Source organism: Arvicola amphibius, chromosome 15 (genome assembly GCF_903992535.2).
Source record: "Arvicola amphibius chromosome 15, mArvAmp1.2, whole genome shotgun sequence".
NCBI classification, from domain to species: domain Eukaryota; kingdom Metazoa; phylum Chordata; class Mammalia; order Rodentia; family Cricetidae; genus Arvicola; species Arvicola amphibius.
The window spans coordinates 33,154,381-33,182,352 of NC_052061.1; the positions used below are offsets into that span (position 1 = coordinate 33,154,381).

A 27,972-nucleotide genomic window follows, 5' to 3' on the forward strand; every position below is an offset into this window, starting at 1 on the left:
CTCGGTTAGGGCCACCCGTCGCGGGAGGGGCGGAGGGCAGAGGGCGGGCCGCGGCCCGAAGATCAGCCGGGCCAAAAGCCGGCCTCGAGGGTAGAGACAAAGGAAGGAAAATGGAGTCGCTGAGCGCGCAGGCCTCTGTCGCCACCGCCGCCAGAGGCCTACCATGTTGGGCGGAGGGAAGCTAGCGGGCGGGGCGTGGAGGGGGTTGGCCAGGCCCTGGCGGCAGCGCCGGGCAATGGCGGCGGCCGCGCCGCAGCAGGGACGGTAGAGGGAGACAAACACCCCCCGGCGGCGGCGCTGGCGCCGGGCTGCAGCCAGCGCCGACCGGAGCGGCCCCATCGTGACACCTAGAGGCGGCCCGCGAAACCTCCTCCACCCCGGGCCCCCTTACCTTCGCGCCACACCCCCCGCGGCGCCCGCTCCGCCGCCGCTCCACCGCTCCGGCCACCTGGCGTCCCCGGCTAGCTCCGCGTGCCTGCACTGGCTACCGCTGTCGCCGCTGCCGCCAAAGAAGCAGCTCCGCGCACGGTTTAATCGCTCCACAGGCTCGGACACAAAATGGCGGCGGCGCGGTGCAGTGCGCCTGCGTCGGCGCTGCCGGGGCCGCGGGTGCTGATAAGGGAAGAGACGGGTTGGGGGGGCCGGCCGGCGGCGAGTTGAGGGCGGGGGAGGAAAGGTGAGGGGAGGGGTTGGCGCGGGGCAGCATGGGAGGCGGCCCCGGGCGCCAACTTTCAAAAGCAGGCGCGATGGCGTCACGGGATGCGCCGCGAGTCGCGTCGTCACGCCGCACGCGCCCTTCCGCGCCCTCGCCCGGTCGCGCGTGGGCTCGGCTAAGGCGGAGGCGTCCTGGTTCCCGTTGGGTGGGGCTTCCTGGGCGGAGGTTTGCGGCCTCTGGGCGGTCGGATCTCCGCCTGGTTGCAGTGATTCTTCAGCTCTTTTCTCTCCCCTGAAGCCGTGGAGGGCAGGAGGGTTAAGGTTACTTGAACTAAGCGCGCGGGCCCGGGCAGCGGGTCGAGGAGACTCCAAGGTTCGGCCCTACCCAGTCTCCTTCCCCGCTGGGCCCAACCCAGGTTTAGCCCTGCGCGGTACTCCGCTGCCGAGGAAGACCCAGCAAGTTCCCGCGCCTTCACACTTCTCCAACACTGTCCGGTGCTCGAGATCGATGGCTGGAAGAGCTGTCTTTGCCCAGTGGCTTTGGTGATCTAGAAAAGGGCCTTATACAACCGGCTGTGAAACTAAGGACCGACAGGGTCTCCTGCTGTCTCGAGGACTCCTCAATCCGGAGAGACAGCAGACCACAGCAGTGGATTTTTAAAGACATTATTTTTGTTAGGTTCCCAGTTGAAGTCGTTCAGCCCTTCCCTCTCCCCTGGAGGAGCCTAGGGACCCTACCCAACCAGTGGTAAACTTGACATAGATCCTCTTCCCCCGAGACCGTGGAATGTGACTTAGGACTGTATTCCCAACCCTCTTGTTTTATCTACGAGAATAACAAATGCACCTAGCATCAAGGGAGCCGCTTCTGCTCTGTCCATATATTTATGCTGTGTTGTGGGAATGCTGGCCCATTATAAACAGATGTTGCTATTCCCCCCAAAAAAATCAGAAAGGTGGGTTTGGAAGTATGTATGTATAATCCAGATGTTCAAATGTCAGCAACTAAATAAGATGTTTTTAAACTTCATGAGCCAATTTAGCCAGAAAAAATAAAAGAAATTCCAAGACTAAATCTTAGGAAACTCTACAGAGAGAGGGCAATAGAGAAGGAAGCAGGCAGAAAGTCTAGAGTGTTGAATTGTAGAATCCAAGGCCAGAGGTTTGAGGCAGGAAGGGAGGCTCCTGTTTCCAGATGCTGCGTGTTCTGGTACAGTTGAGCCAGAGGCTTAGTTATTGAATTCGTTACCTCGGAGATAACTAGAAAATGTCATTGGTGACTTTAGCTTGACTAGTATGAACCAACTGAAGATGTTGGCCTGAGTAGAATGGGTTAAAAAGTAAACAGGAAAGTAAGGAAATAGAAACAGTACGTGAAGGCAACTTGAGAGTTTTGCTGTGGGTAGAACAGAGGTTGGGGATAAGTGCAGAAGGAAGTGGGGCAAGGGAAGAGTTTTATTTCCCCTCTGGTGGTAGGAGTTCAATGCATAGCCATTCACATGGCAGGACTCTGCCACCAAGCTTCATCTCAAGCCAGTGGAGATGTTTAAAAAGATGGTAGACATGGCACATATCTCTACTCCCAGCACTGGAGGAGAGGCAGACAGATCTCTTAAGTTCAAAGCCAGCCTGGTCTACAGAGAGAGTTCCAGGAAACCCAGGGCTACACAGAGAAACCCTGTCTTAAAAGAACTAAAAAATAAAAAAACCTGAGTTGTTTGTTTGTTTGTTTGGTTTGGTTTTGGTTTTTCAAGACAGGGTTTCTTCGTAATTTTGTGGCTTGTCCTGGAACTAGCTCTTTTAGACCAGGCTGGCCTCGAACTCACAGAGATCCACCTGCCTCTACCACCTGAGTATTGGAATTAAAGGTGTGCACCACCACCACTCAGCTGTTCTGTTTTATCTCAGATCACCTTGAGAGTAATTTACAGTAGTATCTTCTAAGGCTTTAGTGTAGGAAATATAAGGCAGTGACTTTGGAAGAGGAAAAGCCTCAACTGTATTTACTCTTGTATAACTTCTGAGGTATCAGAAGCAGGAATAAGACCCAAGTAACCTTAGGACTGCTTCCTGAGAAAAGGAACTCAGCTGAAAACACATAGGAAAGAACAAAAGGATGTTTTCTTCTAGGAAATCCAATTTCCTATGTCCTACTTTGTGTTATCATCTCCAAAGAGTAAGGAAAGGAAAACCAAAGAATAAGGCATTTTGGGCTAGAAAGAGACAAGCTGAGAGGCCAGAGTGATGTGATGATATATAGTCAGGATAATTTACTGAGAGTGGGTATGCTCATGTTCCGTGGCTCATGTTTGAAGGTCAAAGAACAACTTGCAGAAGTAAGTTGTGGGTCCTGAGGATGGAACTCAAGTTATTGGGCCTGGTGGCAAATGCCTTTACCAGCTGAGCCATCTTGCTAGCCCCTATGTTTTATTTTTCTGTATAATTGGGATTTGTGTGTGTATGCGTGTGCGTGTGTGTGTGTATGCGTGTGTGTGTGCGTGTGTGCCTGTGTGTATTTTGTCTTGCTATTGCTGTTTAGCCTTGGCGAGCCTAGTTCCCATTTTGTAGCCCAAGGTGACCTCAAATTTTATTTATACTAGTGTGCCCCTCCCTTTTTTGCTGGGATTACAGCATGAGCCACCATTCCTGGTTTATAAAGGATAGTTTTAGAATATTCTAGGATGTGATATAGACTGTGTGTGTGCGTATGCGTGTGTGTAGTTTTGTTAGGGTTGTCATTTAGGAAAAATAGGTATTAAGGGAGTTCCTTTTAAAAAATGTATTGCCTTTTATTTATTTTGTGTGAGGCATATGTGCATGCATGATTGCCAGGGCACATATGTGGGGATCAGAGAGTAACTTGCAGGAGTTGGCCTCTTCTATGATGTGGGTCCCAATGATACTTGGGTTGTCCCCTGGGTGGGGGTGGCACACGCCTTTAATCCTAGCACTCAGGAGGTGGAGGCAGGCGGATCTCTTGTGAATTCGAGGCCAGCCTAGTCTACAAGAACTAGTTCCAGGACAGGTTTCAAAAAAGCTACAGAGAAACCCTGTCTCAAAACAAAAAAAAAAAAAAAAAAAAGGAAGAAGCTTAGGCTGTCAGGCATGGTCTCAAGCTGAGTCATCTCACCGTCATCCCCTCCCCCTCCACACACACCTTATTTTTTGAGAATGTAAGGAAGCATCCTTCCCGTGGTCTTTTCTCTTAGGATTGTAGTCCATGGGGAGTGGGCAGGGCCTTTTAGCAGATGGCTGCCCAGTTTACCATATATAAAGTCACCATATTTTCGAACCTGTCCCTCAGCCTCTTTGGTGGGGGCAGATTCTTAGAGTAATTTCAAATTCTTAAGTTGAGTGCCTGGGAGCTTGGCGGATAAGCAATGTGCTGTTTTACTAACTGGCTGGTAGACTAGTATCCGTGCTGGCAAAGAGGTGGTGTAACTCGGTAGAATACAGTATCTAGCATGTATGAGGCTTTAGGGTCAATCTGTAGAGACCAAAAATATTAAAAATGAAGTCATACTCTAGCCAAGTATGGTGGTACAAACCTGTAATCCTAGCATTTGAGAAGCTGAGGCAGAAGGATAATGAATTGGAGGTCAAATCTGAGCCATCTCTCCAGCCCAAGACAGGGTTTCTCGGTAGCTTTTGGAGCCTGTCCTGGAACTAGCTCTTGAAGACCAGGCTGGCCTCAAATTCACAGAGATCCGCCTGCCTCTGCCTCCCGAGTGCTGGGATTAAAGGCATGCACCACCACTGCCGGCTCGGGATGAGGGATTTCTAAGGTTCAGTACCCCTGATTGGCTGATTTGACTAGGGGTATCCTGGTGAAAAAGCTGTAGGTGTGTGCTGGCAACTACAATAGTTGGAATATTAGGAATTTTCTTTGGATGGTCTTTTCCTGGGTGGTGCCTGGGTAGTCTGTTTGTGGCCTTTCTTGGAACCAGGTATTGCCTTTGTGTAAGCTACTGAGATTCCAACATCTATTGAGCTTATTATGGCTGGTTCCTACTTGCCCACGGGTTTAAGGAGACGGTATTGGGAACTAAGAACCATTAGCTCACAGATTTTTCCCAGGCAGTGGCCAGCCTACCAGGCCCTGTAGCTCTGATCTTTGAGTATAACCAAATTATAATAATAATCCTGAATGTCCTCTTTGGTTCTGTGGTTCTGCATAAAGAATTAAGGTGTCTTCTTATTGTAGAACCATTTTAGTTAATAAATACATTAATTGATAACTCTGGGCTTACTTTTTTGGGGGGTATTCAGTGGACATTATAGGTAGCCATTTTTGTCCCCCCATGCCAGGGAGTTCCCCCTTGTCTCAGCATTTCAACCTATTCTGGGCAAGGAGCATGGGATGGCATGTTCTTTTCTGTAATTACTTCAAGCTGACATTGGGGCGTTGTTATCAGGGACCAAGAAGGCTGAAAGGCTAGCCAAAGGTAAGGAGGGAATTCAGGCAATGGAGCACTCACATCAGCTGGACTGGTCCACATTAGCTTTCATCAAGTCCAGGGCTCCCAGTCATTCGGAGCAGGTGATAGCCAGCAACTGATGCTTAGATGTATCTGCCTGCCAAGTGGAAACCTATTGAGACAAGTTTAAACTAAGAACAGAAGTTAAAATTTATGTACTTAAAGGAAAATAATATATTTGAAACTTTAGGGCTCATATTGAAATCCCTATCTTAGAAAAAAGCAGATAATGGGTGTTAGTTATCATTTATAAAGAGGTGGTGGGGACCAGTCCCATGAGAGACGGTGGGTCAGCCAAGGCCTCAGTGGACCCCCTGGCGTGGCCTGAGGCCTCGGCAGGAGACAAACAGATATGCCATGCAGAGAGAGTTTGGGTATAGAGTTTATTTAGTGGGTTATGGAGAGGGGAGAGGGAAAAGGGAGGAGAGAACAGAGAGGCAGAAGCTGCCTCTTCAGAAGAAGATCAGACAGAGAGCACCCTGGAGAAGAGACTCTTAAAGCTGCTGCTAAGTTGACAAAGTTATAGTTAGCCTAACCATCAATACTGTCAGAGAAGGATGAATAAATTATGTTTGAGTACAGACCAAGCAGCTTCCAAGTCTATTAAAAATGACAGGGACTAGAGTCCATATATAGTTAGCCATACCCAGGTCTCCATAGCATTGGAGGTGGAAGTATCAGAACAGTAGTCTAACAGTCTTAGACCCATAAGGTGAATTTTTTTCCTATGGAAGAGGGACATGGAAAAGACTGACCTTATTTTGTCTAGGCAAAAGTGGTGCAATCAATTCTCCAATGTCCTCCTGCTTGTCCACAGTCTGGACCAGGTCCTGGCAGCAGGTGTTGCACTGGGGCACCTTGCCCAGTGGTCAGCATCATCATAATCCGGGTGGAGACATCATGGTGTCCCATAATCTTCTTTGGAGACCTTGGGTCACTGCTAGGATCTCGGAGTCTCTGTCTAATATAATAAGCTTTTTAATCATTATTTTAAATGCCATATTCTGCAGATCTCTAAAGTATGAGGGCTGCCTAGGTATGTCTGATTAGACAAACTTTGTTTCTAGTTATTTATTTTAAGTTTGACTTTGAAAACATATACAAAGAAATAAATAGGGCTTATTCCTGTAATTAATTAGATCAGTACTTTAAGGATGACTGATTAACTTCTATTTCCTAACAGTCTATAATAAGTTAGCAGCTTTCATAAGATTAGAACTTTACATTTAAGTTTAGCCTTAAAAAATGTATGATTTTTGAATTGAAATGGATAATGAAACTAAATTAGTCATCTGAGGGTAAAAACAGAACAAGCTTGCATCCAGCTGTTAATGCTGCCTCCTGGGAAGGCAAGGAAAAGGTCCCAGAGTGAAATGGGAACTGGAGGGATCCTAGGGGCTAGCACAGCCAAGGCCAAGTTACTAGAGAACTTTTTTGTTTGGTTGGTGTTTCGAGGGGGTGGAGGGTGTCTCTGTATAGTCCTGGTTGACCTGGCTGTCTAGAGAAACTTTGATAAACAGACCAAGATGCTGGATGTTAGTTATAAAACTTAAAAATTTACTATCAACGTGTCTGGATGTGGGAGTCAGACTGTCCTAATGTCTTAGTGAGGGATTCTGACACTGTAATAAAACACTGTGACCAAAACCAACTTGAGGAGGAAAGGATTTGTTTACTTTATACTTCCACGTCACAGTCTGTCATGGAAAGTCAGGCTAGGAATTCAAGGCAGGATCCTGGAGGCAGGAACTGAAGCAGAAGCCAGAATCTTAGAGACTTGCTTTTTCTTTCGGGCTCACTCAACCTGTTTTCTTATACCATTCAGTACTACCTGCCCAGGAGGAACATAACTCACAGTGGGCTGGGCACCTCCCACGCAGCCACTAATCAAGAAAATATACCATAAACGTGGGCATTTTCTCAATTGAAGTTTTCTCTTCTCAGATGACTTTAACTTGTACCAAGTTGGCAAAAAATAACAAACAAAAAATGTAACTATGTGATGGTGCACACGTGGATTAAAGGTGGTGCCTTTAATCCCAGCACTCAGGAGGCAGAGGCAGGCAGATCTCTTGAGAGTTCGAGGCCAGTCTGATCTACAAATCGAGTTCCAGGACAGCCAGGGCTGTTACACAGAGAAACCTTGCCTTCAAAAAAGCAAAAATGAAATGGGGAGCGGGGGAGAAAAAACTAACCAGGATACTTGGACTCAGGTATTATGTGGACTTTAAAAAGAAAACATTTCTTTTGGGGGGAGAGGAACATGTGTGTCATGGACATCAGAGGACAACTTGCAGGAGTTAGTTCTTTCAGATGGATTTCAAGGATTGAACTCAGGTCATCAGATTTGGTAGCCTTTTTATCCATTGAGCCATCTTATGGGCCCCCGTGGTGTTGATGTGTTGATTTCCTAGTGGCTGTGTAATCTCAGACTGCTCTTCTATGAGGCTGATAATTGTATTGACATAGTGATAAAAATCTTGAAAAATAAAGCTTCTGACATAGAGGGACCAGTTTTTTTTTTAAGATTTTATTTATTATGTATACAGTGTTCTACCTGCATGCACTAGATCTCATTACAGATGGTTGTGAACCACCATGTGGTTGCTGGGAATTGAACTCAAGACCTCTGGAAGAGCAGCTAATGCTCTTAACCTCTAGGCTATCTCTCCAGCCCCCAGTTATTACAAAGTAAATGTAATTATCCTGCTTTCTGTTATTTCCCCTTAGTCCCAACCTACCTACCAACAACTTGACTTCTTTCTAGAGTCATCAGTAGAATCAGCTACATTTTTAAGTAGAGTTTTCTTGGTCTTAGAGTTATTCTTTCTGGGAAAGACATATTTTCTACAATAATTCTCAAAGAGATTCTTTCATTTTGTTTGTTTGTGGGTTTTTATTTTTTTTTTTTATTTTTTTATTTTTTTTGAGACAGGTCTTTCTATGTAGACCAGACCAGGCTGGCTTTAAACTCAGAGACCCTCCTACCTGAGATTCCATTTCCTTTTTTATTTGTTTGATTTGTTTTTCAAGACAGGGTTTCTCAGTAGCTATGGAACCAGTCCTGGAACTCACTCTGTAGATCAGGCTGCCCTCGAAATCACAGAGATTTGGCTGCCTCTGCTTCCTGAGTGCTAGGATTAAAAGTCGTGCACCACCACTGCCTGGCTCTTTCTTTCTTTTGAGGCAGGGTTTCTCTGTGTAACAAACAGCCCTGGCTGCCCTCTACAGACCAGGCTGACTGCGAACTCCCAGAGATCTGAAGGCGTGTGCTAGTGCCGCTCAGCTTTTACCAATCATCCTCTTTCTATATTGGGGAACCTATGAACTTGTGGCCTTGGGCACACTAGGCAGATGGTTTATCGCTGACCTATATCACCAGCTCTTTTTTGCATTTTATTTTAAAGCCTGATATTTTACTAAATTGCTGACCTTAAATTAATTCTGTAATCCAGGCTGGTCTTAAACTTTTCAGGCACTAGAGTAGCTGAGATTATAAACCTCTGCTACCAGGCCCAATTTCAAATAACATCTCTCTCCTTCCTTTCCTCCCCTGCCCTTCCCTTTCCTTTTCCCCTCCTTTCCTTCTTTGTCTTACTATATTAACCTACCTTATTTTGAAATTCTAGGCTCAATTTTTTTTTTTTTTTTTTTTTGAAACAGGGTTTCTCTGTAGCTTTGGAATCTGTCCTGGAACTAGCTCTTGTAGACCAGGCTGGCCTCAAAGTCATAACAATCTGCCTGCCTCTGCCTCCCGAGTGTGAGTGCTGGGATTAAAGGCATGCACTACCACCGCCCAGCTCAAATTATTCCCTTACTTCAGCCTTCTGAGTACTAGAATTACAGGTGTGCACCACACCACTAGCTCAACATTCCTGCTTCTATGGCAGTCCTCTGGAGAAGATGCTGTAGCTCTAAGGCTACCTAGGGAGGAGGAGGAGATGTCTCGGCCAGGAATTAAGCACATAACCTTGTGCATGTTAAGCATGTGCCCTTTCACTGAACACTGAACTCTCATTTCCTTAATTCCATATGATTTGTTTAGGAGGGACAAAAGGATTTCTGCCCCCAAGACAAGCTGGATTTTACGGCTTCAACTCATAGAAAGAGCTGTAATCAAACTCATCACAGCAGAAAGCACCTTTAACCTCTGAGCTATATCAAAAGGGCTTTAATGATGGAAATTTCAGACAACTTTGGCAGACAGATAGCAGAGGCATTTGGAGCTATGATTTAGTCTGTGAGTACATCCTGAGTAACTGAACCCAGCCTTATGCTCTAGACAGGTAATGCTGGAGGGAAACAGGAGATGCTCCTAAAGGATGCGCTGAATTTTAAGGCTTCTTCTACACTAAACATACGGTACTTTCATCCTAAAATGTTTAGAGGTTGCATTGAGATAGAGTAAGACGTAAGTTGGGATCTAGGAAGATGTAATTGTATCTAAGAAGCCCAGAGGTAACAGATCGCAGAGATATACATCCAAAGGCATTTTTGTTTATTGTGTTTAGAGATAGGAACCCACATTATAGCCAAGCGTGGCCTGGAACTCAAAGAAATCCTTCTACCTTGGCCTCTCTCAATGCTAGGATAACAGGGATGAGCTATTATAAGACATTTCTTTTGTGTATGTGTGTGTGTGTGTGTGTGTTCCAGGACAGGCTCTGCGTGTGTTTTATATGGTATGTGTGTATATATATTATGTGATATATACTTATGTGTGTGCCTGTGTCTGTGCCTGAGAGTGTGGCAGTCAGAGGATAATTTACAGGAGCAGGTTCCTTTCCCCCTACAGGGGTCCAACTCAGAACCAGGCTTATACAGCACATGCTGTTATTCTTGAGAGCCCTGAAAGACATTTTTTGTCCACTTCATACAGATCTGGCTTTAGGTAATAGAAATAAAGGGGTATAGAGCTGGGCATGGTAGTGTATACCTATAGTCCCAGCATCCAGGAAGTGGAAGCAGGAAGATTAAAGGTTCAAGACCAACTAGGGCTATATAATGAAAACTTGTCTAAAACAAACAAACACAAACAAGGAAATGCAGGATGATCAAATAGTGATTGTCAGGATCCATGGCAGACTCACTGAATTAACCTTCAGGGAAGTTCTTAGATGGCTCCGAACTGAGTAAGTCGGAAAGATATAATCTGATTCCCTTTATGAAAAATATACATCAAAAACAAATTCATAGAAGCAAAAAAATAGATTTCTAATTGCCTAGGCCGGGGGTGGGGGTGAGGTGAGGAAATGCAGGGACCCTTAGAATGATTGATAGCTGAGAATGATAGCTGAGAATGATAGCTGAGAATGATAGCTAAAAGGAAGTTGCATTCTTTTATGGATAGGTAAAAATATTCTAAAATTATAGTCCTTGGCATAAAACTCTGAATATATCCAAAACTATTATGTTAGATGCTTTATTGTAGTGCTAATTTTTTAAATTTTGTTTTGGGACATAGTTTCAAGTAGTCTTGATTGGCCTCACATTTACTATGTTGCCTGAGAATGACCTTAAGCTCCTGATCCTCCTGCCTTAGCCTCCCAAGTACTAGAATTACAGGCCTGTACACCATGTCCAGCAAATTGTGCACTTTCAGTGGTTGAACCAGAGTATGAAGACTACCTATAAAGCATTGTTTAATGTAGGGGGATGCCTGGCAGTGGTGGCACAATCCTTTAATTCCAGCACTTGAGAGGTAGAGGCAGGCAGATCTCTGAGTTCAAGGCCAAGCCTGGTCTACAGAGCAAGATCCAGGACAGCCAGGGCTACCAAGAGACCCTGTCTCGAAAAACAAGACTAGAACTCACAAAGTTGCACTGGAAAGGCCCTGTCAGGCCTCTGGGGGTCATCCTCAGGCTTATGCTGCCAGCTGTAGTAGAATCATCCGAGCAATGATGCATCATACACCGAAGCAGTCACAACTGTCTGGGATTAATACGTCAGAATGGTAATACAGACCAGCTAGGCCTCAAAGTCACCATGTTACCCAGGCTGGCTTTGAATTCACAGCAATCCTTTTATGTCACTTTATTTTTAAAACTTTTATTTTATGAACATTGGTGTTTTTACCTGCATGTATGTCCTTGGGAGTGTCAGGTCCCCTGGAACTGAGTTTACAGAAAGTTGTGAGCAATCAATCATGTGGGCGCTGGGAATTGAACCCAGATCCTCTGAAAGAGGACCTCAACCACTGGGCCACCTCTCCAGCCCCACAACAATCTTACTCCAAGCATTTGCCAGTGTACCCTGGTGAGGTGACAACTCTTAAAGAAATATGTAATGTCCAAGTTGGAGGTTTTTAGGGGGTGGCTTGAGCAAGGCTGTGGAGAAGTGAAAATCATGAACCACAGGAGGAGTGGTTCCAGGTCTAGGCAAGCCCTGCAGAAAGCTCAGTAAAGCTTCAGGGCACGGGGAGCAGTTCCAGTAGAAATGACAATCCACATTGGAATGACTCAAAGGGCTGCCAGAGCGAGGTTGAGTGGGCTGGGGTTTTCCATAAACAGTTCCTGTAGAGGTAGATTTGAGTTTTAGAAATCATTCTGTATTGTGAAGAATAAGTCCAAGAGGGACAAAGAGTAGGCTTTGGGTTGTTGAGTTTAAAATGCTTTGAGTGTTCAAAAGGAAGTATCCAGTCTGGAACTGGATTCACAAGTGTCTAGAAATAAAGTAAAAACAGAATGACTGACAGTAGGCTCCGAATGTGGATGGAAGCCATGTGTTTAAAGAGAGTAGAACTCAGTGGAGTGCTATTTAAGGGGTGGCTGCACAGGAGGAAGAGGTCAGAGGAGTTAGCTAGGACAGATAGTTGGTAGCTACAGCAAAGCATCTGCTAATCAGCTGTTCTAAGTCAGCATTTACTGGACATCTATTTCCCTGGGATGGATCATGAGTTAAGAGGCAACTGGGCCTTGAATTTTAGCGTCAACTTTAGACTAATGGCTGTCACTGCAGGCCATTGACAGCTTTATTTTCTAAATGACATGTTGTGCTTCTTTAACTTCTTCTAGGAGTCTTTTGATCTCACTTTCTCATGTTATCCAGGTCCAGAAAAGCCTAGCCCAGCATCCAAGCCAAGAGCCTTTTTTTCTTCTTCTTTTTTTGGCTTTTTGAGATAGGGTTTCTCTGTGTAACTGCCCTGGCTGTCCTGGAACTCACTCTGTAGACCAGACTCTGGCCTTGGATTCACAGAAATCCACCTGCCACTGCCTCCGGAGTGCTGGGATTAAAAGCATGAGCCACCACTACCCAGTTTAAAAAAAAAAAAAAAAAAAAAGATTTATTTTATGTGCATGAGGTTTTACTTGCATGTATGTATGTGCCTCTAGAAGGTTGTGAACCACTTTGTGGATGCTGGGAACTGAGCTCAGGTCCTCTGCAAGAACATTTAAGGGTTCTTTACTGCTGAGTTATCTCTCCAGCTACCCACAAGAGCCTTCTGTCTTTGGGGATGGGCGGCTTGAAGAGTAAACTTCTTTCTGAGGGGATGGAGGGAAAGCAGAGAACATCTCATGTGCTGGCATCCAGAAAATTGTACCCACATACCAGGCTCAGAAACGTACAAGGAAGGCACCCCCGCTCTGTGGGGGAGACCAGGAAGCAGTCCTCTTCCCGTGTGCCAGCCCATCTGCTTCTCTGCCTTCATAAACATGCTTTTTCTTCTTTTTGGTTCACTGCAGCTTTGAATGCATGAGAAAAGAAGAGTGAGAAACAAGAAGAAAAGATAAGGTTGGAAGAGGGCGAGGAAAGGAGAGGAATGGAAGGAAACTCCTGCAGCTACCAACACAATAAATTGTGTCCTGAACCACCTCAGCCTGGCCCTTTCTCTGCAGTTTCCTCTGCAGTGCTTTGAAGACGATGAATAAGACATGACTGACCTAGGTGGTCTTAAATGACGGAACCCATCAGCATGTTACAGGCCTTGGAAGCCCATTTCCATTTGCCCCCTCTAGGTGCACACTTTCCTTGCCAACACCTGGGACTCTTGATAATATCACCAACCTCCCCCCACCTGGGACAGCAGGCTCCCAACTGTCCTGGATCTGAACTGGAAGAACAAATGTCTCCCCAGCCTGCAGGACAGCAGGGTAGGAAGTAAAAGCAGTGCCCCATGTGTGCCTCCCACTGTTGACAGAACGAGACCTACTGTCAGGCTAGGAGACCAGCCAGCCTGACTTGAGTCAGGCTGTGAATTGAGAGGAGAGGGCAAGTGGTTGTCGTGTGGTTGATCCACACTGCTTCAAGCCCAAAAGTCTTGAAGGGCAAAGGCCTGAGGGTTTTTTCCTGACCTTGGTAGTTCTTCTCCTGGCTGTGCTCTGATTCTAGCTCCTCTCCACTACCTCACTCTTCCTCAGCTAGGACAGACGCCTAGGCTCTGGCCCTAGTACCCTCCTTGTAGAAGGCAGAGGGGTCTTGTTCCTTCTGTTTTCAGGGATGGATAGTGACAGACTGGAATAATGACATCTTCCCACCCTGTATTTCTTGTCGGGCACTGTCCGTGGTTTGTGCTCTGAGGATGTTCTGGTCCAGTCACTGCCTTCACTTTCCTACTCCCTGCTCAGCCAAGGTTCAACTCTACTCTCTCCCCACCACTCACAACAATGCTGCCTACAGGGAGTCTATTGGTAGTTCTGGGACTGCCTCCAAACTGTGACCCGTTATAGGAGGTGGTGTGATCTGTCACCTGATTGTGTTATCTACTCCATTTTACCCCAGCTGACCAACCAAAAAGCTGAACTGCCCTATCCTGCCCAGCCATGCCAGTGTATAAGGGCTGTCTGTGTGCGCCTTACCCCACCCCCACCAGACTATAGCAAACCGCCAGTATCCACTCACAGGTGTTTCCTGTTGCCGTTTCTTTTGCTCAGCATGACCTCCACAGCAGGTGGTGAAGACCCAGCCAAAAACCTCTTCATAGGCAGTTCTAAAACACTGGGGTAAGGCTCCCCAGGGATCTGGGTCACCCCACCCCCACCTAGGAAACTGTTGGCTCTTCCTGAGCACTCCCCCTCTGACAGCTTTGTGCAGTGTCAGACTACTGGGCCATATCACCACAGGTACTGGGACACCAGGGAGGGCTCAAGCTGGGGAAACCTTATGGATGTCCAGTTTCTCTAGACAATAGATATCCTGGTAGGAGGATGGAGGGTTCATTTCTCTAGCCATGGGTGTGGAAACCCCTCGGGACCTTCTTAGTAAAGGCCTGCCATCCTGAAATCCCATCCCACCCTCAGAGCCGGTCCCAAAGGTCCCTTAACCTAGGTTAACAACAAACTTCTGTACTGCCCTCTCTTGGGAGTCCTACTTCCTCATCACAGGTCTGCTGGTTGGGGGCCACAGAGTCCACAGTTTGTTATTGCCAGGAAAGAGGTACCTCAGGGAGGGAAGGACCTTGCTGTCTTGGTTCACGGGACAGCCATCCGGGTCTCCTGTCTCCCAGGCTCCAACTCCTCCCCTAAGCAAGGATTCCCGCTTCTCCCCACAGCCTACAGTTGCTCCTGAAGCTCCACCATAGGAAGCTGCCTCGCCAGAGGGGCCCATGCAGAAGCTACCACCCCTGATGCAGTTCTGCTGCCCCCTGGTGGCAACAGCTTAGGCACGCCATGCTAGCTTTTCTTTCACTCTGCCCTCTAGCCACAGTTAGTCTAGAATATGCAGTTTGGGCCTTCTCTGGGCCAGCTGCTTGGATCCACTCAGGGCCTGTGGTTCCCAGGCCCAGATGCAGGTTCAGCCTGTTGAGCAGAGCAGAGCTCCCTTCCCTTCTGTGTCTCTTCTCCAAGCACAACCCTGGACTGTGGGCTTTCTTCCACCAGGATTTCCAGGGCAAATGCACGCGATGTTGTCACAGCTGGAGTGTGGGCACAGCAGTGCCAGGAAGAACACACCAGAAGGTGTTGGAGCAGAGTTCAGAAGTGCAGCAAGCCATGTAGAAAACGCATTTTGCTTTTTTATTTTCTGTAAAACTCTGTAAATAAAATACAAAATCAAGGGATGTAGTGAGGCAGAGCAAGATATGGCCAAGCCCCTGACACTCTGGCAAAGAATATGCAGAACCAAGGCTGGGAGGCACTTCATTCAGGCACTCTACCAACCCCAGGGGTAACAAAAGAATATATTAGATTTTCTTCATAGGGATTTGTGGGGAGAGGTGTCTGGAACCAGCCCTCACCCTCCCTGCCAGTGCCTGGTGAGCCCTGAAAATGGGGGAAGGAACACTGGGAGCCGGTGATTAGAGTTCAGAATGCTGTGCTGGCCATGCTGCTGGGCCCAAAGATGCGAGGCAGAGCATCCAGGGACTCTTCTAGCCGCCGATGAGCAGACTGTCCTTCTTCCCCTATAACGTGTGAGCATAAGATCAAGAGTGGCCCTGACATCCTCCAGGACTTCCCACGCCTGGCATTACCTCACCCTACTCCCAACAGCCAAAGTGTTCTCAGAGCTCATGTCTCCCACTTCCCAGCCTCACCACACTGCTGTAGGCTCTGCCGGGCAGCTTCTCTCACAGCTTCCGTGTCTGTTTGGCACAAGTACACCAGGGGTTCAATACCCTCAGGAGCCTATGGGAAACAAAACATTGAGGCAAGTTCAGTATAACAATCAGGAATAGCCCTGGAGCGAAAGTGGTAGGTAGGTAGGTAGGTTGGTGACGATCACCTTGATACAGCCCAAAGCCAGGCATCCGGCCACTCGAGTCTGTACATCCTCATCCTCAAGTTGGTCCAGGAAGCACAAAAGAGCCTGGGCAAGGGTGGGAGGGCAGATTTAAGACACTGGACGCCTTCAGCCCTCACCTTACCCACAAGAGAATCCTGCCAAACTCACCCTTTCCCGGAAGACAGGACCGAGTGAGAGGCTCCGAAGTTGGGTGCTGACTGCAGCCATGACTTTGTTATTGCCGTGGACCAGCAGGGAGCTAAGAGCCCGAAGCCCATCCCTTCGCAGGCGCCCCTCGGGTGCTAACCTCAGGGCTTTCAGCACAACAGCCTGGTCATCAGAGTTCAGATTCTGTACCAGTAACACTAAAATAAAGTGGGTAGCACAAGTTGGTAAAAACTCTTGGGGTGACTTTGTCCTCATGATCCCATCTTTTACACCCTCAGGACCATGCCTGGGGTCAGCATTCTGTGGCCAGGGCCACTGTCTCACCCTCCTCTGCAGTCTCTGTCACATAGGCATCCATGGAGGGGCTGTCCAAGGCTTCTACGTAACTCCAGAATTGGAAGATGGTGAACTGTTCTCCGGGGCCTGGTTGGGGCCTCCTAGGCAGCTTCCGCCCCAGGGCGTCTTCCAGGAACTTCACACACACTGCAGGAGACAGTAGCACAGCCTGAGCTGGGACAGACCCCGGTCTCTAAGGAAGAGAATGTCCCTGTTCTAGCTCAAACAGGACTCCTTGTCCACCTCTACTCTGAGAACAAGCAACCACTAGTTCTCTTCAATGCTCAATTTGTCCGACAGTAGGGGCTAACAAGGAAGCTAGGAAAGGAAGGAAGGGGCAGGTAGGCAGCCCACTCACCAGCCTCGGCTAAGCCTGGCTGGCGCAGGGAAAGACGGGCACCGTACTGGCTGCAGAAAGTGAGGAGCACCTGCTCCACGGGGCAGATGAAGGGGCTGAGTCCCTCTGTACACTGGTCCCAAAAGGTCAGGAAGCCGGACCGAGAGGCTGAGAACTGCACCACTGTGAGGGGAGGGTGAGAAAAGCCATCAGCAACAGAGCAGGTCAGGCAGGAGGGGTGGGGGTGTAAAGGCATGAACTCCAGGTGGGCATCAGCCCAAACCCAAGGGGCCTTTACCTTCCTGGGCAGAGGTGGCAGCAGTCCCCCATAGCTTGCTGTGCTCACACACTTCCTCGAGCACACGCGCCTCCCTCAGCAGCCGTTCTAGGGCCCATGCCTCCTGGCAGCGCAGGGGCCCAAATGTGCCCAGTTTCTAGAGGACGGGTTGCCAAGTAATTTAGACCTCATGGTAAGGGTTGGGAGGATGGAGTCAGGGGAGTACAGGTCCCAGCATGCATTGGGAGGGGATGAAACAAGCAGAGCATAGGAGGTATTACATGCAATAGGAGCCAAATGCCCAGGACCCTGGGGCACTGGTGTGTGGAACTGAGACGTTTAGAGGACCAGGACTGGAGTGCAGGGCTCCCTGGGGCAGGGCTGAATGGGTGTGTGTTATCCCCTCACCAGCAGGAGGCGGCTGCAGTGGTACAGGTGCTGGACCAAGGTAGCATCCAGGGCTGGACACCCTGTGCTTAGGGACTGGACATTTGATGAGTCTAATCTGTCCTCTGCCACAGCCTCTGGGCTGCTTGTGGGCCTGAGAGAAAAATGGATCAAACACCCCAACAACACACATCACCTTCTGGTCACCAGAGATTATTTTTATTAAGCTCCTCCCACCCAGAACGGAAGAACAAAGTGCAGACTCAGACAATAAGACACAGGTAAGTTCTCAGAGACTTCCAGGATGAGGCCACAATGAGTAACATGGTCTTATAGTCAGTCTATTTTTTGCTACCCCTGCTAAGAAGAAAGGGGCTGCCGGACCCGAGATGGGCGCCAGTAGGACTGCAGGCGGGATGGTCTATAAAACGTGGACTGGGAGGGACACAGGGCTTGGGACTGGAACCTAGGAAGTTGTAAGGGGAGGAGGGAGCGGGTGCGACTCTCAAATCTGAATCTGTAAAGTCTACTCCAGGAATGAGAGCTGAGAGGCCGCAGCCTCCGGGAGAGTCGGGGTCGTGATGGAGGGGGCTGATGCTGGAGGACACGGGGCACATGGTGAGGTGCTGAAAGGGTTCCTTCACAGGGTGGGTCCAGGGTGAGTTCAAGGGAAAGAAGAGAGGCAGGAAGCTCACAAGCTGATGGGGACTTGCAGGGGAGGCAGACATTGCAGAGATGAGCAGGGTGGCCAGAAACACTGGGATCAATGGAGTTGGTGACATATGGGCATCAAAGATACATGAGGTATACAAGGAAAAAACACAACTGCAGAAGGGGCAGGTGCCACAAGCCCCACCCCACCAGTCCCCATCTTGCCTTTTCTCCCAACCTCCCCCTCCTCTGCCTTACATTGCTTTACCTCCCACTTCATATCTCCCCGCCCAACTAGTTCCCCCCGTCTGGCCTTACCTGGCCCCAGGACCGTCGTTGTCTTCATCTTCATCGTCATTGAGGAAGCTGAAGCTCTCCAGGGCATGTTCCACCGTGATGCTAAGACTGGAGGCCCTGCTTCGGGTCAGGCCTTGCCTCTGCTGAGATTGTAAAAGGGGTCAGAGCTGCTGCCACTGGCTGGCAGCTCTCTCTGTGCTGTCCCAGCCCAGCTTCCTTACCATGAGCAGACTCTCCAGGCGAGTCACCTCCTGCTCCAAGCCCTGCAGCTCAGGGAACTGACCACGATAATCATCCAGGGCAGCCATTAGGGTCCCCAAGGCCTCTTCAAGCCTTTTGTCCCCAGCTCCTTCGGTTGCTTCAGGGACTGGGGCTTGAGCAGCTGTGGCCTGGCTAAGTTCTGAATGTTGGGGTGCAGGGGCCGCGGATGAGGGAGAGGAACTTGGGCTCTTAGGGGTTTGTTCTGGGGAATTTGGGGCAGGGCTTATGAGGGACTTTGAACCAGAACAAGCAAGACTCTGGTAAGAGGTGCAGGATGCTGTGGGGTCGGCTGTTTTAGTGTAGGGAGTGATGGCTGGGTGGCTACAAGGCAGAGGTTCAGTGCCTGGGAGTGCGGGGTCTGCGGAGGAGGAGGAGCTGGAGCTTACAGCAAGGTCTATAGAAGGGGTAGGGCTTTCCGTTGTGGAAATGTGGCTTGTAGTGATCTGGACTGGGTCCACAGCACTGTTGGTATGACTTGTAGTGGTATGAGTTGACACCCCAGTTTTTCGAGTAGGGCTAGTGGTCCTGTGACTGGGGCTCAGAGTGGCATTGGTGGGGCTTGGAGTAGTGCAAGTAGGACTTATAGTGGTGTGGGTGGGGCCCGGGCTGCTATGTGTAGGGCTGGCGGTAGTGTGGGTGAGACTGGCAGTGGTGTGGGTGGGGCTCGGGGTGGTGTGAGGAGGGCTTGTGATAGCCCGGGCTGGGTCTGGAGCACTGGGGCTAGAGCCTGTAGTGGCAAGGGCGGAGGGCGTGGGTTTGGGGGTAGAATCTACAGTAGTGGAAGATGGGCTTGGAACACTGTTGACAGCGCTTACAGCACTGTAGGTAGAGCTTGTATGTGTGAGGCTTGGACACTCAGAATGATCAGAGTTTGTGGCTTTGTGAATTAAGTCTAGTGGCGTAGATGAGGCAGGGTCTGTACATGTGGGGGCAGGGCCAGTTGTACTTGGGGTGGGTCTTGTGGCAGAATGGCGAGTGTCTGGGACAGGAGGAACACTATTGAAATGCTCCACATGGGCGGAGTCTGGATATACAAGTGGGCTAGGTCCTGGGACTGGGCTTTCTGAGCCTGCTGCTTCCACAGCCTCAGTCAGGGCAGCATCCACACTGGCCTCACTGATGTGGCTGAGAGTCCGGCTGTAAGGGGCATGCCCATTGACCAGGGCGGGAGCCACAGCTGGCTCTTCTTCCATGGAGCTAGAGCTGAGGGGCTCTGGCCTTCGGAAGGCAACTTGGATGGGCAGGGGCTCTGGCTGCTGCACCAGGGGCTTGGGCGTTGATGAATGACGAGCAGTGCCTGAGAGCTGTGGGCTGGACGAGTCATCTGAAGATTCAGATGACAGGGACCATGCCGTCCCGTTCTCTAGCTCGTCCTGCCGCCGTAGCATGTTCTAAGAGAAGGAAACACTGCAGGGTTACACCAAAAAGACTCTGGGAGACAGTAAGACCTGGGACCTGGATTTCGACTCACATAGAAGGCCTGCTCCCGAAGCGAGGGTGTGTCTGGTGGGCTCTGGCTGTATGTGGAGAATCGCTTGGTGACAGTGGAAGCTTTGTTGACTGTAGAAGCTGCTGAGGGCTGGTCATCCTTGTCAAAGGGACTGCGAAGGGAAAAGGACATTAGCCACGCCACTACCTTCCTTTTGCCTTGTCCTAAGCCCTTCACTCCTACCAACCTCCATATGACTTCCAGGCTGAGCTTGATGGTGCCAAGGTCATTGATGTCCACAGCCACAACCTGGGGCAGGGCAGCAAATAGGTCCTTGGTCTCACAGGAGACACTGCCCACAACGACATGGTTAGCCAGGCCCTTCAGTTCGGTCACCTGTAGCCAAGAATGCAGGAGGGGTCACATGAGTGTAGGTGCTAATGAGCTTCAGGGCATCCAGAAATCTGAGTTTGTTTAGAAGTTGTAAGACAGTCACAGGGTCACAGGTGTTCAGATTACAGGAGGATGAGAGTTCCAGGGATCACAGGGCCATGGAGGCCATGAACATCATAGAAGTCCAAGCTGGTAGGGTCCCTGGAATTATAGGGTCACAGTCTCATGGGTGTTCAATGGAAGTCAAATATTCACAAGTTTGGAGGTTCATGAGAAGGTCTCAGTATCAACGTCATGAGGAAGATTGTTTTCAAGGCCACATAAAGAGGGTTATGAAGGTCATGGAGTCACAGGCCCAGAGAGCTATCAGGGACTACAGGAATGAGAGCCTTAGCAGAGATCTTTACAAGGAATTCCCAGGATAACGGGGTCATAGGAACAGGCTGTCTTATGGATCCGGTCAGGAAAATCACCTTGATGGACAGGAACTCCGTGAGCAGGGGAAGAAAGACGGTCTCTTCGCTGTCCCACACCTGCTTCCCACTGCTCTCTATTCGGCCTCGCAGTCGCCATCGCTGGCGGCCATATTTCATACAGATCTAGGGAGACAGGCAGCATGAAGCAGCTCTGGGGACTGTGGCCCTTCCCCCCACCCGGGTCTTCTCAGTACAACCTCATACCTCATACTGATCGCCTACACACAGCCTGGCGAAGCCAGCCAGCCCTGGGCACAGAAAGGAGAAAATGAGCCATGCTGAGGGCCTTAAGCATACCCACTCCTGCCTCTCTTCTGCTCTGACAACTCGTTACCTTTCATCCGGAGATGAAACTCGCCCAGCTGTGCCTCTAGCTCATTCTCCAGAAGACACATGCTCTGGGAAGGAGGGGTAGGAACGTGAGGAAATGAAGAACCGTTCTCTCTCACCAGCCCACTTGTGCCTCTGCCACAGTGGTCCTCGTCACTCACCTCTGTGTACTCTCGGTGCCCTCTAGTGGCCTCAGCCAGGCTATCTCGGGCCTCTCGACTCCCGGGAGACCCCGTGCTGTATGCACGGACCATATTGTAGGCACCATCCCGGAGACGCCGCTGGACACAGTATGCTTCATACATCTCGTCAATCTGGGGAGGTGGTAACGGGATAGCAGCAGGGGACTGAGACCACTGGGGTTGCCCACACTGGACCTTCCCCCTTTTCCCTGTGATAGCCAAACCCACATCCCACTCTGCATGCATGCTGTACAAGTACCTTACTGGCATGGAACTCCAGCCGTCGAAGAAAACGTTCAATGGACTTGACTTGCTAAGGGAGAGTCGAGTCAGAAAGAGCCTAAGTCTTAGGACTCTTTCCTCTCCCTGTGAGCCAACCCTCTTCCAACACCATTCTATATCCACTCACCTTGTCCAAGTCATACAGGAAGCCCTACAGAGGGAGACAAGAAGAGACACTTAGAAGGTGTCAGGAGGACCCCAGGAACGTATTTGCCTATCCAGCTATTTTTCAGGATTCAACAGAAATGTTTCCTCCTTTGACAACTGTCCTCCCAGGAAGAACTCTGGCCTCCTCCTTTACCACTGCAATATAATCTCTTGCTGTCTTAAGTGAGGCCTTGAACTCTCACACTGCACGCTTCTTTGAGTAAGGCACTAGGTCTCAAGCAGAAAGTGCATTCCAAGAGGTTGAGACAGAATAACCTACCAGCTCACCTCAGAACACAGCTCAATATCATACAGGTTGCTTTGCCCAGACCCTACACTATACATAAGGCAAGAGAGAGACACTGGTCCAGGGCATCCCCTGACATTTACTCACTAGGCGAGAATTCCTCTTGGACTCTTTTATCTGGCCCTGGAGCTTCTCCTGCTCCTGCTGATGCACTTCCAAGTAGGCCCTAGGTGAAAGGCAAAGTGAGAGCCTCAGGCTGACAGGATGCTGGTGGTAGGAAAAGGGTGCATAGCTGGGGAAGATTCAGACTTGCAGAAACTTAGATGGAATCCTGGGACATTGCACAAGGAGGTAAGGTGTTGCTTACGTCAATCCCCGCTTAAGGGCGGCATACACCAGGTCCAGCCGCTCTGGCTGTGGCACCTTGGGGGCTGGGTGGGCTACGGAAAACATCCTCGATACTCGGGAGAGCACTAGAGGCTTCCGTGGGGGCCCTGGTGGGCTGAAGACCGTGAAGCTCCTGAAGAAGAGACTGCCTTTAAAAAGGGGTTAGCAAGAATCCCCCAAACCCTCACTACACACCCAGTGCCCAACCCCATCTAACTCTCTCAACCCCATTAAACCCCTTGTCGCGTACCTGGGCCCGCGCTCGTGGCTGCCGAGGACGCCTGCGAAGGACTGGCTCCTATTGACCCGGGCGCTGAGCAGGCGGCGCTGCGGCCGCACCGACAGGGACATCATGGAATGAGTCCGCGCGGGGCTCCCTGGGGGTGGCGGGGGTGTGTGTCCAGCACCAATCGGGTCCCCGAAGAAGCCCCCTTCCCGTGGCTGGGTCCCAGGGCTGGAGCAGGCCCTCCCTGGTCACCAGGAACAGCTGCCCCAATGGGCCTTGGCAGTCTTAGCCTAATCATTGGCCCCCTCGCTAATGACAGGGCAGTGGCAGGCGACTCGGCCTCGGACTCAGCGTGGCCTCTGCTCTGCCCCTACTTCCTGCGGAGGTGAGGGCTCCGCCTGTCGCGGAGCAGGAAGGGGGGGTCGCGCGGGGACCCTCCTCCAGCTGGGAAGAAGCAGGAAAGGGGCGGGGCGCGCGAAGAATGTGCGGAAGCGCCTGTTTACCCGGGGGCGGGGCGGCATCCCCAGCCCTTCCCCTGCCTGCTCCCCCCGAAGTTGCCGAAAGCTCGGGTGCCACCACCCCGGGAGGCCGTGGAAGGTCATGGGGCGGGGCGCGGGTTAGGATCTCAGTAGAGCCGAGAGACAGCCCTGGCCGGTGCAGGTTTGTAACCCACCGCCCAACTCACACCAACTCGCAGGCGCCTTGACACCAGCGTCCTCCCGGCGCCCGGGGATTCCCAGAGTGGGGGGCAGCGCCGAGAGAAGTGCCCCGCCTTCTCCACTTTTCTTTAGAACCTTCTTGGAAACTGAGTCATGGACGCACGCTTCTCCTACCGTGGGAGGAAAGGAGTCCAGACCAAACCGCCACCCCAACCTACTCCAACGAAACACGCATCCTAGGCCCCCAGAATCCCGTCTGCATCCCTTGTGGCCACCTCTAGAGCCTTTGAAGCTCCAAGCCGAGTCCTACCTCTCTTCTTGGAGTTCATGGTGGGTTCCGGATGGTCCCCGACCCGCGCTCACCCACTGTGTCCCGCTGGCCTGGGGCTTTTGGTTCTAGCCCCGCTGGGCTCCAAGCTTACTGCCAGCGACTCTGGCCCTGGTTTCGGCTGCTCTAGGCGCCTCCCGCCCGCCCAGTTCCTGCCTCCTGACTCAGCCAGCCGGGATGGGGCGGGACTGATCCCCCGGACTAGGGGGGCACCCGACCTCGGTCTGCTTGGCCTCTGCAAGGGGTGACTAGGGGCTTTCCTCCGGAGTAGGCTGGCACACTGTTTGGGCTTAGGAGCGCCTGTGAAGGGACTTGAACTCCAGAATGAATATGGAAGGACAGACTGAGACTTGTGGGACAGTGATAGAAAGGTGTACAAGGGGCTGGGGAGACGGCTCAGCTTCTCTTCCAGCGGCCCAGGTTCAATTCCCAGCACTCACATGTTAGCTCACAACTGTCAGTAACTCCAGTTCCAGGGGATCTCTCTCTCTCTCTCTCTCTCTCTCTCTCTCTCTCTCTCTCTCTCTCTCTCTCTCCACACACACACACACACACACACACGTGCATGCAAACCTCTAATACATATGAAATAAAAAATAAATTTAAAAAAAGAAATATGTTCAAAAGTGGCTGTCAGGCTGCTGAGAAAAAAGCCAACATAAAGAGTTGGGAATTAGGATTCTGTGTGTGAAGGGGAAAATAGGAAGTTGGGGGTTTTGAGTGCAGGGATTGTGGCAGTGGAGGACACTGGCTAATAAGGACTCTGTAGAAGCTGAGGAAAGAGATAAGCTGAAGGGGTAGGAGCTAGATCAACCACATATCATGTGCTACTCCAAGACACTGAGGAGGAGCTGGGTGGAGAGAATTCCAAAGCCCCCTGCATCGTCTTTACACCCACAAAGGGATGCTCCCCTCTCTTGGGCCTAGAGAAAAGGATCAGGTCCTGCTACCCAGCCAGGGATTCCCGCTATAGTAGAAGCTAGGACTGAGGTGTCCTCCCCCCAGGTCCTGAATTCCCTTGGTAACAGCTTTCTTGATCCCAGCATCTCTTACTTGAATATCCCTTGTCCACATCCAGCATGAACTATGCATTCCTGTGGACTTCTCACCTAATACAAGCCTTTATGCATCTTTCAGCTCCCATACCCAACACCCTAGCCTTCTGTATACTCTGGAATGCCCTTCTCCTAACTGTCCATACTAAGCCTCACTGCCCACAATCGTCAGATTCTCCCATCACCATCACCATATCTCTTTGTTACCTGGGACCTCTGGTCCCCTGAACACAAGCCATTTATTTAGCTACCCACTGCATGGCAAGCATGTGCCAGCCACTGGAGATACAGCCCAGAATTTCACAGACCACTGTACACAGAGATCACAGTCCACCTCTGCTTGCTTTCTCTTCCAGCTCCCTCCCACCTTCCTTCTCTTACCTCTCTGCACACCCTGTTCCCAGCCTGCATTTACAGTCACCCTCTTTTTTTAAAGTATCCCTTTTTAAATTTAGTACATATACATACAGTGTACTGCCTGCACATACGCTTACAGGCCAGAAGGGGTCACCAGATCTCATTATAGATGATTGAGAGCCACCAGGTGGATGCTGGGAATTGAACTCCGGACTTCTGGGAGAGCAGCCCCAGCTCCTAACTGCTGAGCCATCTCTCCAGCCCCCAAAGCCATCATTTTATCTCTTACCTGCTGTTAGTATCCTCAGCACTCTACACTCTGTCTTGCGTGGCAGAAACCAAACCTGGCAAACCTGGCAAATCAACTCCCTGTTCCTACTGCTCCTACACTCATCCTGAATTGAGCTGGGAGGTCTTGGCATAGCAGCTGGAATCAGTGCAATACTCAACCTCAGATGGTTCTCACTTCCTACCTGGGAAATTATCCTGTATGGTGCTAGTCTTTTTCTCCCTTCTCAGAGAAGATGGATGTCTCAGACTTTCTCTTCAACTTACCGGTAAATTCAGTCACTCTTACACTAAACGCGAAAACAAGCCTGAAAACTATCCAAAAGGCTATCAGTAATAGCGGAATCACTATGTGGTAAAAACAACGAAAAATAGCTGGGCGGTGGTGGCGCATGCCTTTAATCCCGGCACTCAGGAGGCAGAGGCAGGCGGATCTCTGTGAGTTCGAGGCCAGCCTGGTCTACAAGAGCTAGGTCCAGGACAGGCTCCAAAGCCACAGAGAAACCCTGTCTCCAAAAAGCAAGCAAGCAAGCAAACAAACAAAAAATACATGCAGTGATATGAGTGAATCTTACAGTAGTCAACTAGCGACAGACAGAACACAAGTAAGGCGATATGCATGTCCCCAGGGGACACGTCAACAGTGAATTTCAGAAACAGGGAGAAAGCACATGAGTGTGGGGCCGCATCCTATTATCTGGAGGCAGGAGGATCGGATGTTCATGACTAGCCTAGGCTACATGAAACCCTGTTTCAAAAAACAAAAACAAAAACAAAAAAAAAAAAAAAAACAGAAAAAGCACATAAAACCAATTTGTGATGGCAGAAGTCAGATTAGCAATCGTCCCGGTTGGTTTTCATAAACTTGATGCAAATCTAGACATATCAGGGAAGAGGGAATCTTAACTGAAAAAAAATGTCTCCATCAGATTGAAGTGTAGGCAAGGAGCATTTTCCTTTTCCTTTCTTAGACAGGATCTAGTTATGTAGCCTTGCTTGACTGGCCTGGAACTAGCTATGTAGATCAGACTAACCTTGAACTCACAGACACCTGCCTGCCTCTGCTTCCTGAGTTCTGGGATTAAAAGCATGCTCCATAATAACTGGCTCTGCATTTTCTTGATTAATGATGAATGTGGAAAAGCCCAACGTAACTGGGGGTGGTGCTACTTGAGCAAGCGGTCCTGGGGTGTGTGAGAAAGTGAGTGAGCCATGGGCAGCAAGACAGTAAGCCACATTCTTCTATGGCTTATGTTTCAGTTTCTGCCTCCGGGTCCCTGCCCTGCTCGAGTTCCTGCCCTGACTTCCCTCAGTGATGAACTGTTGTTACCTGGAAGTAGAAAATGAAACAAACCATTCCCTCCCCATGTTGCTTTTGGTCGTAGTGTTTTACTACAACAATGGAACCCAAACTCAGACAGTAGTTATCCTTAGGCTGTAACTGAAAGCAGGCAAAAGGGGTCTTCCGAAGTGTCTATTTCCTGCTGTGGGTTCTATTTCCAGGTCATACATAGGTGTGTTCCATTACAAAATGTATCATGGGGGCTGGAGAGATGGCTCAGCGGTTAAGAGCACCACCTGCTCTTCCAAAGGTCCTGAGTTCAATTCCCAGCAACCACATGGTGGCTCACAACCATCTGTAATGGGGTCTGGTGCCCTCTTCTGGCCTGCAGGCAGAGTACTGAGAATACCGTATAATAATAAATAAATAAATAAATAAATATTTTTTAAAAAATGTATCATGATGTACATTTAGGACAGACCTCTGTAGGAAGGGGATGGGGGAGGAGGGATGATGTCTTAGCTATATTTCCCGAGCTAGCCTCAAAACTCTTAGGCTCAAGCAATCTTGCTGCCTTAGCTCCTGAGAAGCTTGGACCTTAGGTGTATGCCACTGCTCCTAGCATACATTAGATTTCACCATATAGTTGGATATTAAGTAAATAACTATACAGGGAATCTAGAATGTAGCTCAATGGCAAAGTATATGCTTAGTATGCTCAAAACTCTGGATTCCGTCCCCAGCAAAACACACACACATACATGCACACACGCACACATGCACACAGAGAATGAATAACTACAGAAAATAAATTACAGCTGGGCAGTGGTAGCGCACACTGTTAATCCCGGAACTTGGGAGGCAGAGACAGGCAGATCTCTTGTGAGTTCAAGGCCAGCCTCATCTACAAAACAGACGTCAAGACAGCCAGGACTGTTAAACAGTGAAACCCTATCTCAAAAAAACCACACAACACATGCAAAATAGATAAAATAAATTACATCCCAATGTGTCTTGCTCTAGCTACCCCATTCCTCACCTTTCTGAGTCAAGTTTCTGGAAGAATGGTCCACCTCCATTTCCTTGCCACACCCACCTACTCCTCTTCCCCTGCTGGCTGGCTTTTTTGCACCCACCCCTCCTGTGACTAGTCTTGACAAGGTCAGCAATGACCTGTCTGTTGCTGAATCAACCCAGTATCTAGAGTCTATTCCTTCTCCTGCTCTTTCTCAATAAAGTACTGGACTCATGGTTCCCTTCCTCTTCATTAACCCCTTCCTTCCATGAATTTCAAGAAGCAGTAGGGCTGGAGAGATGGTCAGCAGTTAAGAGCACTGACTGTTCTTCCAGAGGACCTGGGTCCAATTCCCAGCAACCACATGGCCGCTTGCAACTATCTGTA

The 27,972-nt window shown here is 49.7% G+C and overlaps 3 protein-coding genes across 8 annotated transcripts in view; 1 reads left to right on the forward strand and 2 right to left on the reverse strand.

Moving 5' to 3' along the window:
• Ctcf (CCCTC-binding factor) overlaps window positions 1-581 on the reverse strand; it is a 50,725-nt gene extending 50,144 nt beyond the window's left edge. For both annotated transcript variants that reach the window (XM_038312420.2, XM_038312419.2), the window contains exon 1: window positions 392-581. The gene's annotated coding sequence lies outside the window, so the exon portion shown is untranslated. The remainder of the gene's footprint in view (window positions 1-391) is intronic.
• Window positions 1-27,972, forward strand: part of LOC119801788 (agouti related neuropeptide) — a 66,126-nt gene that overhangs the window by 792 nt on the left and 37,362 nt on the right. The window contains exon 2 of one of the 3 annotated variants that reach the window (XR_005283291.1): window positions 12,815-13,969. The exons of the other annotated variants lie outside the window; for them this stretch is intronic. The gene's annotated coding sequence lies outside the window, so the exon portion shown is untranslated. Of the gene's footprint in view, window positions 1-12,814; window positions 13,970-27,972 lie in introns of those variants that run through there. 3 annotated transcript variants of the gene reach the window in all.
• On the reverse strand, window positions 15,060-23,967 carry Ripor1 (RHO family interacting cell polarization regulator 1). 3 transcript variants are annotated; one of them, XM_038312417.1, is made up of 23 exons: window positions 23,571-23,967; window positions 23,287-23,430; window positions 22,626-22,752; window positions 22,356-22,508; window positions 22,136-22,214; window positions 21,722-21,745; window positions 21,572-21,625; window positions 21,292-21,444; window positions 21,135-21,198; window positions 21,005-21,048; window positions 20,798-20,923; window positions 20,179-20,327; window positions 19,974-20,103; window positions 18,463-19,893; window positions 18,263-18,384; window positions 17,315-17,447; window positions 16,928-17,063; window positions 16,651-16,812; window positions 16,281-16,439; window positions 15,957-16,153; window positions 15,789-15,872; window positions 15,601-15,691; window positions 15,060-15,468 (listed from the first exon to the last, which is right to left on the reverse strand). In XM_038312417.1, the coding sequence occupies exons 1-23, from the start codon at window positions 23,587-23,589 to the stop codon at window positions 15,371-15,373; spliced, it is 3,879 nt and encodes a 1,292-aa protein (XP_038168345.1). In that variant the 5' UTR covers window positions 23,590-23,967; the 3' UTR covers window positions 15,060-15,370. The 3 variants fall into 3 exon arrangements, with proteins under 3 accessions (XP_038168345.1, XP_038168346.1, XP_041910151.1); XM_038312418.2 differs by lacking the exon at window positions 23,287-23,430 and having other exon boundaries at window positions 23,571-23,966; XM_042054217.1 differs by lacking the exons at window positions 22,136-22,214; window positions 22,356-22,508; window positions 22,626-22,752; window positions 23,287-23,430; window positions 23,571-23,967 and having other exon boundaries at window positions 21,572-21,621; window positions 21,722-21,744.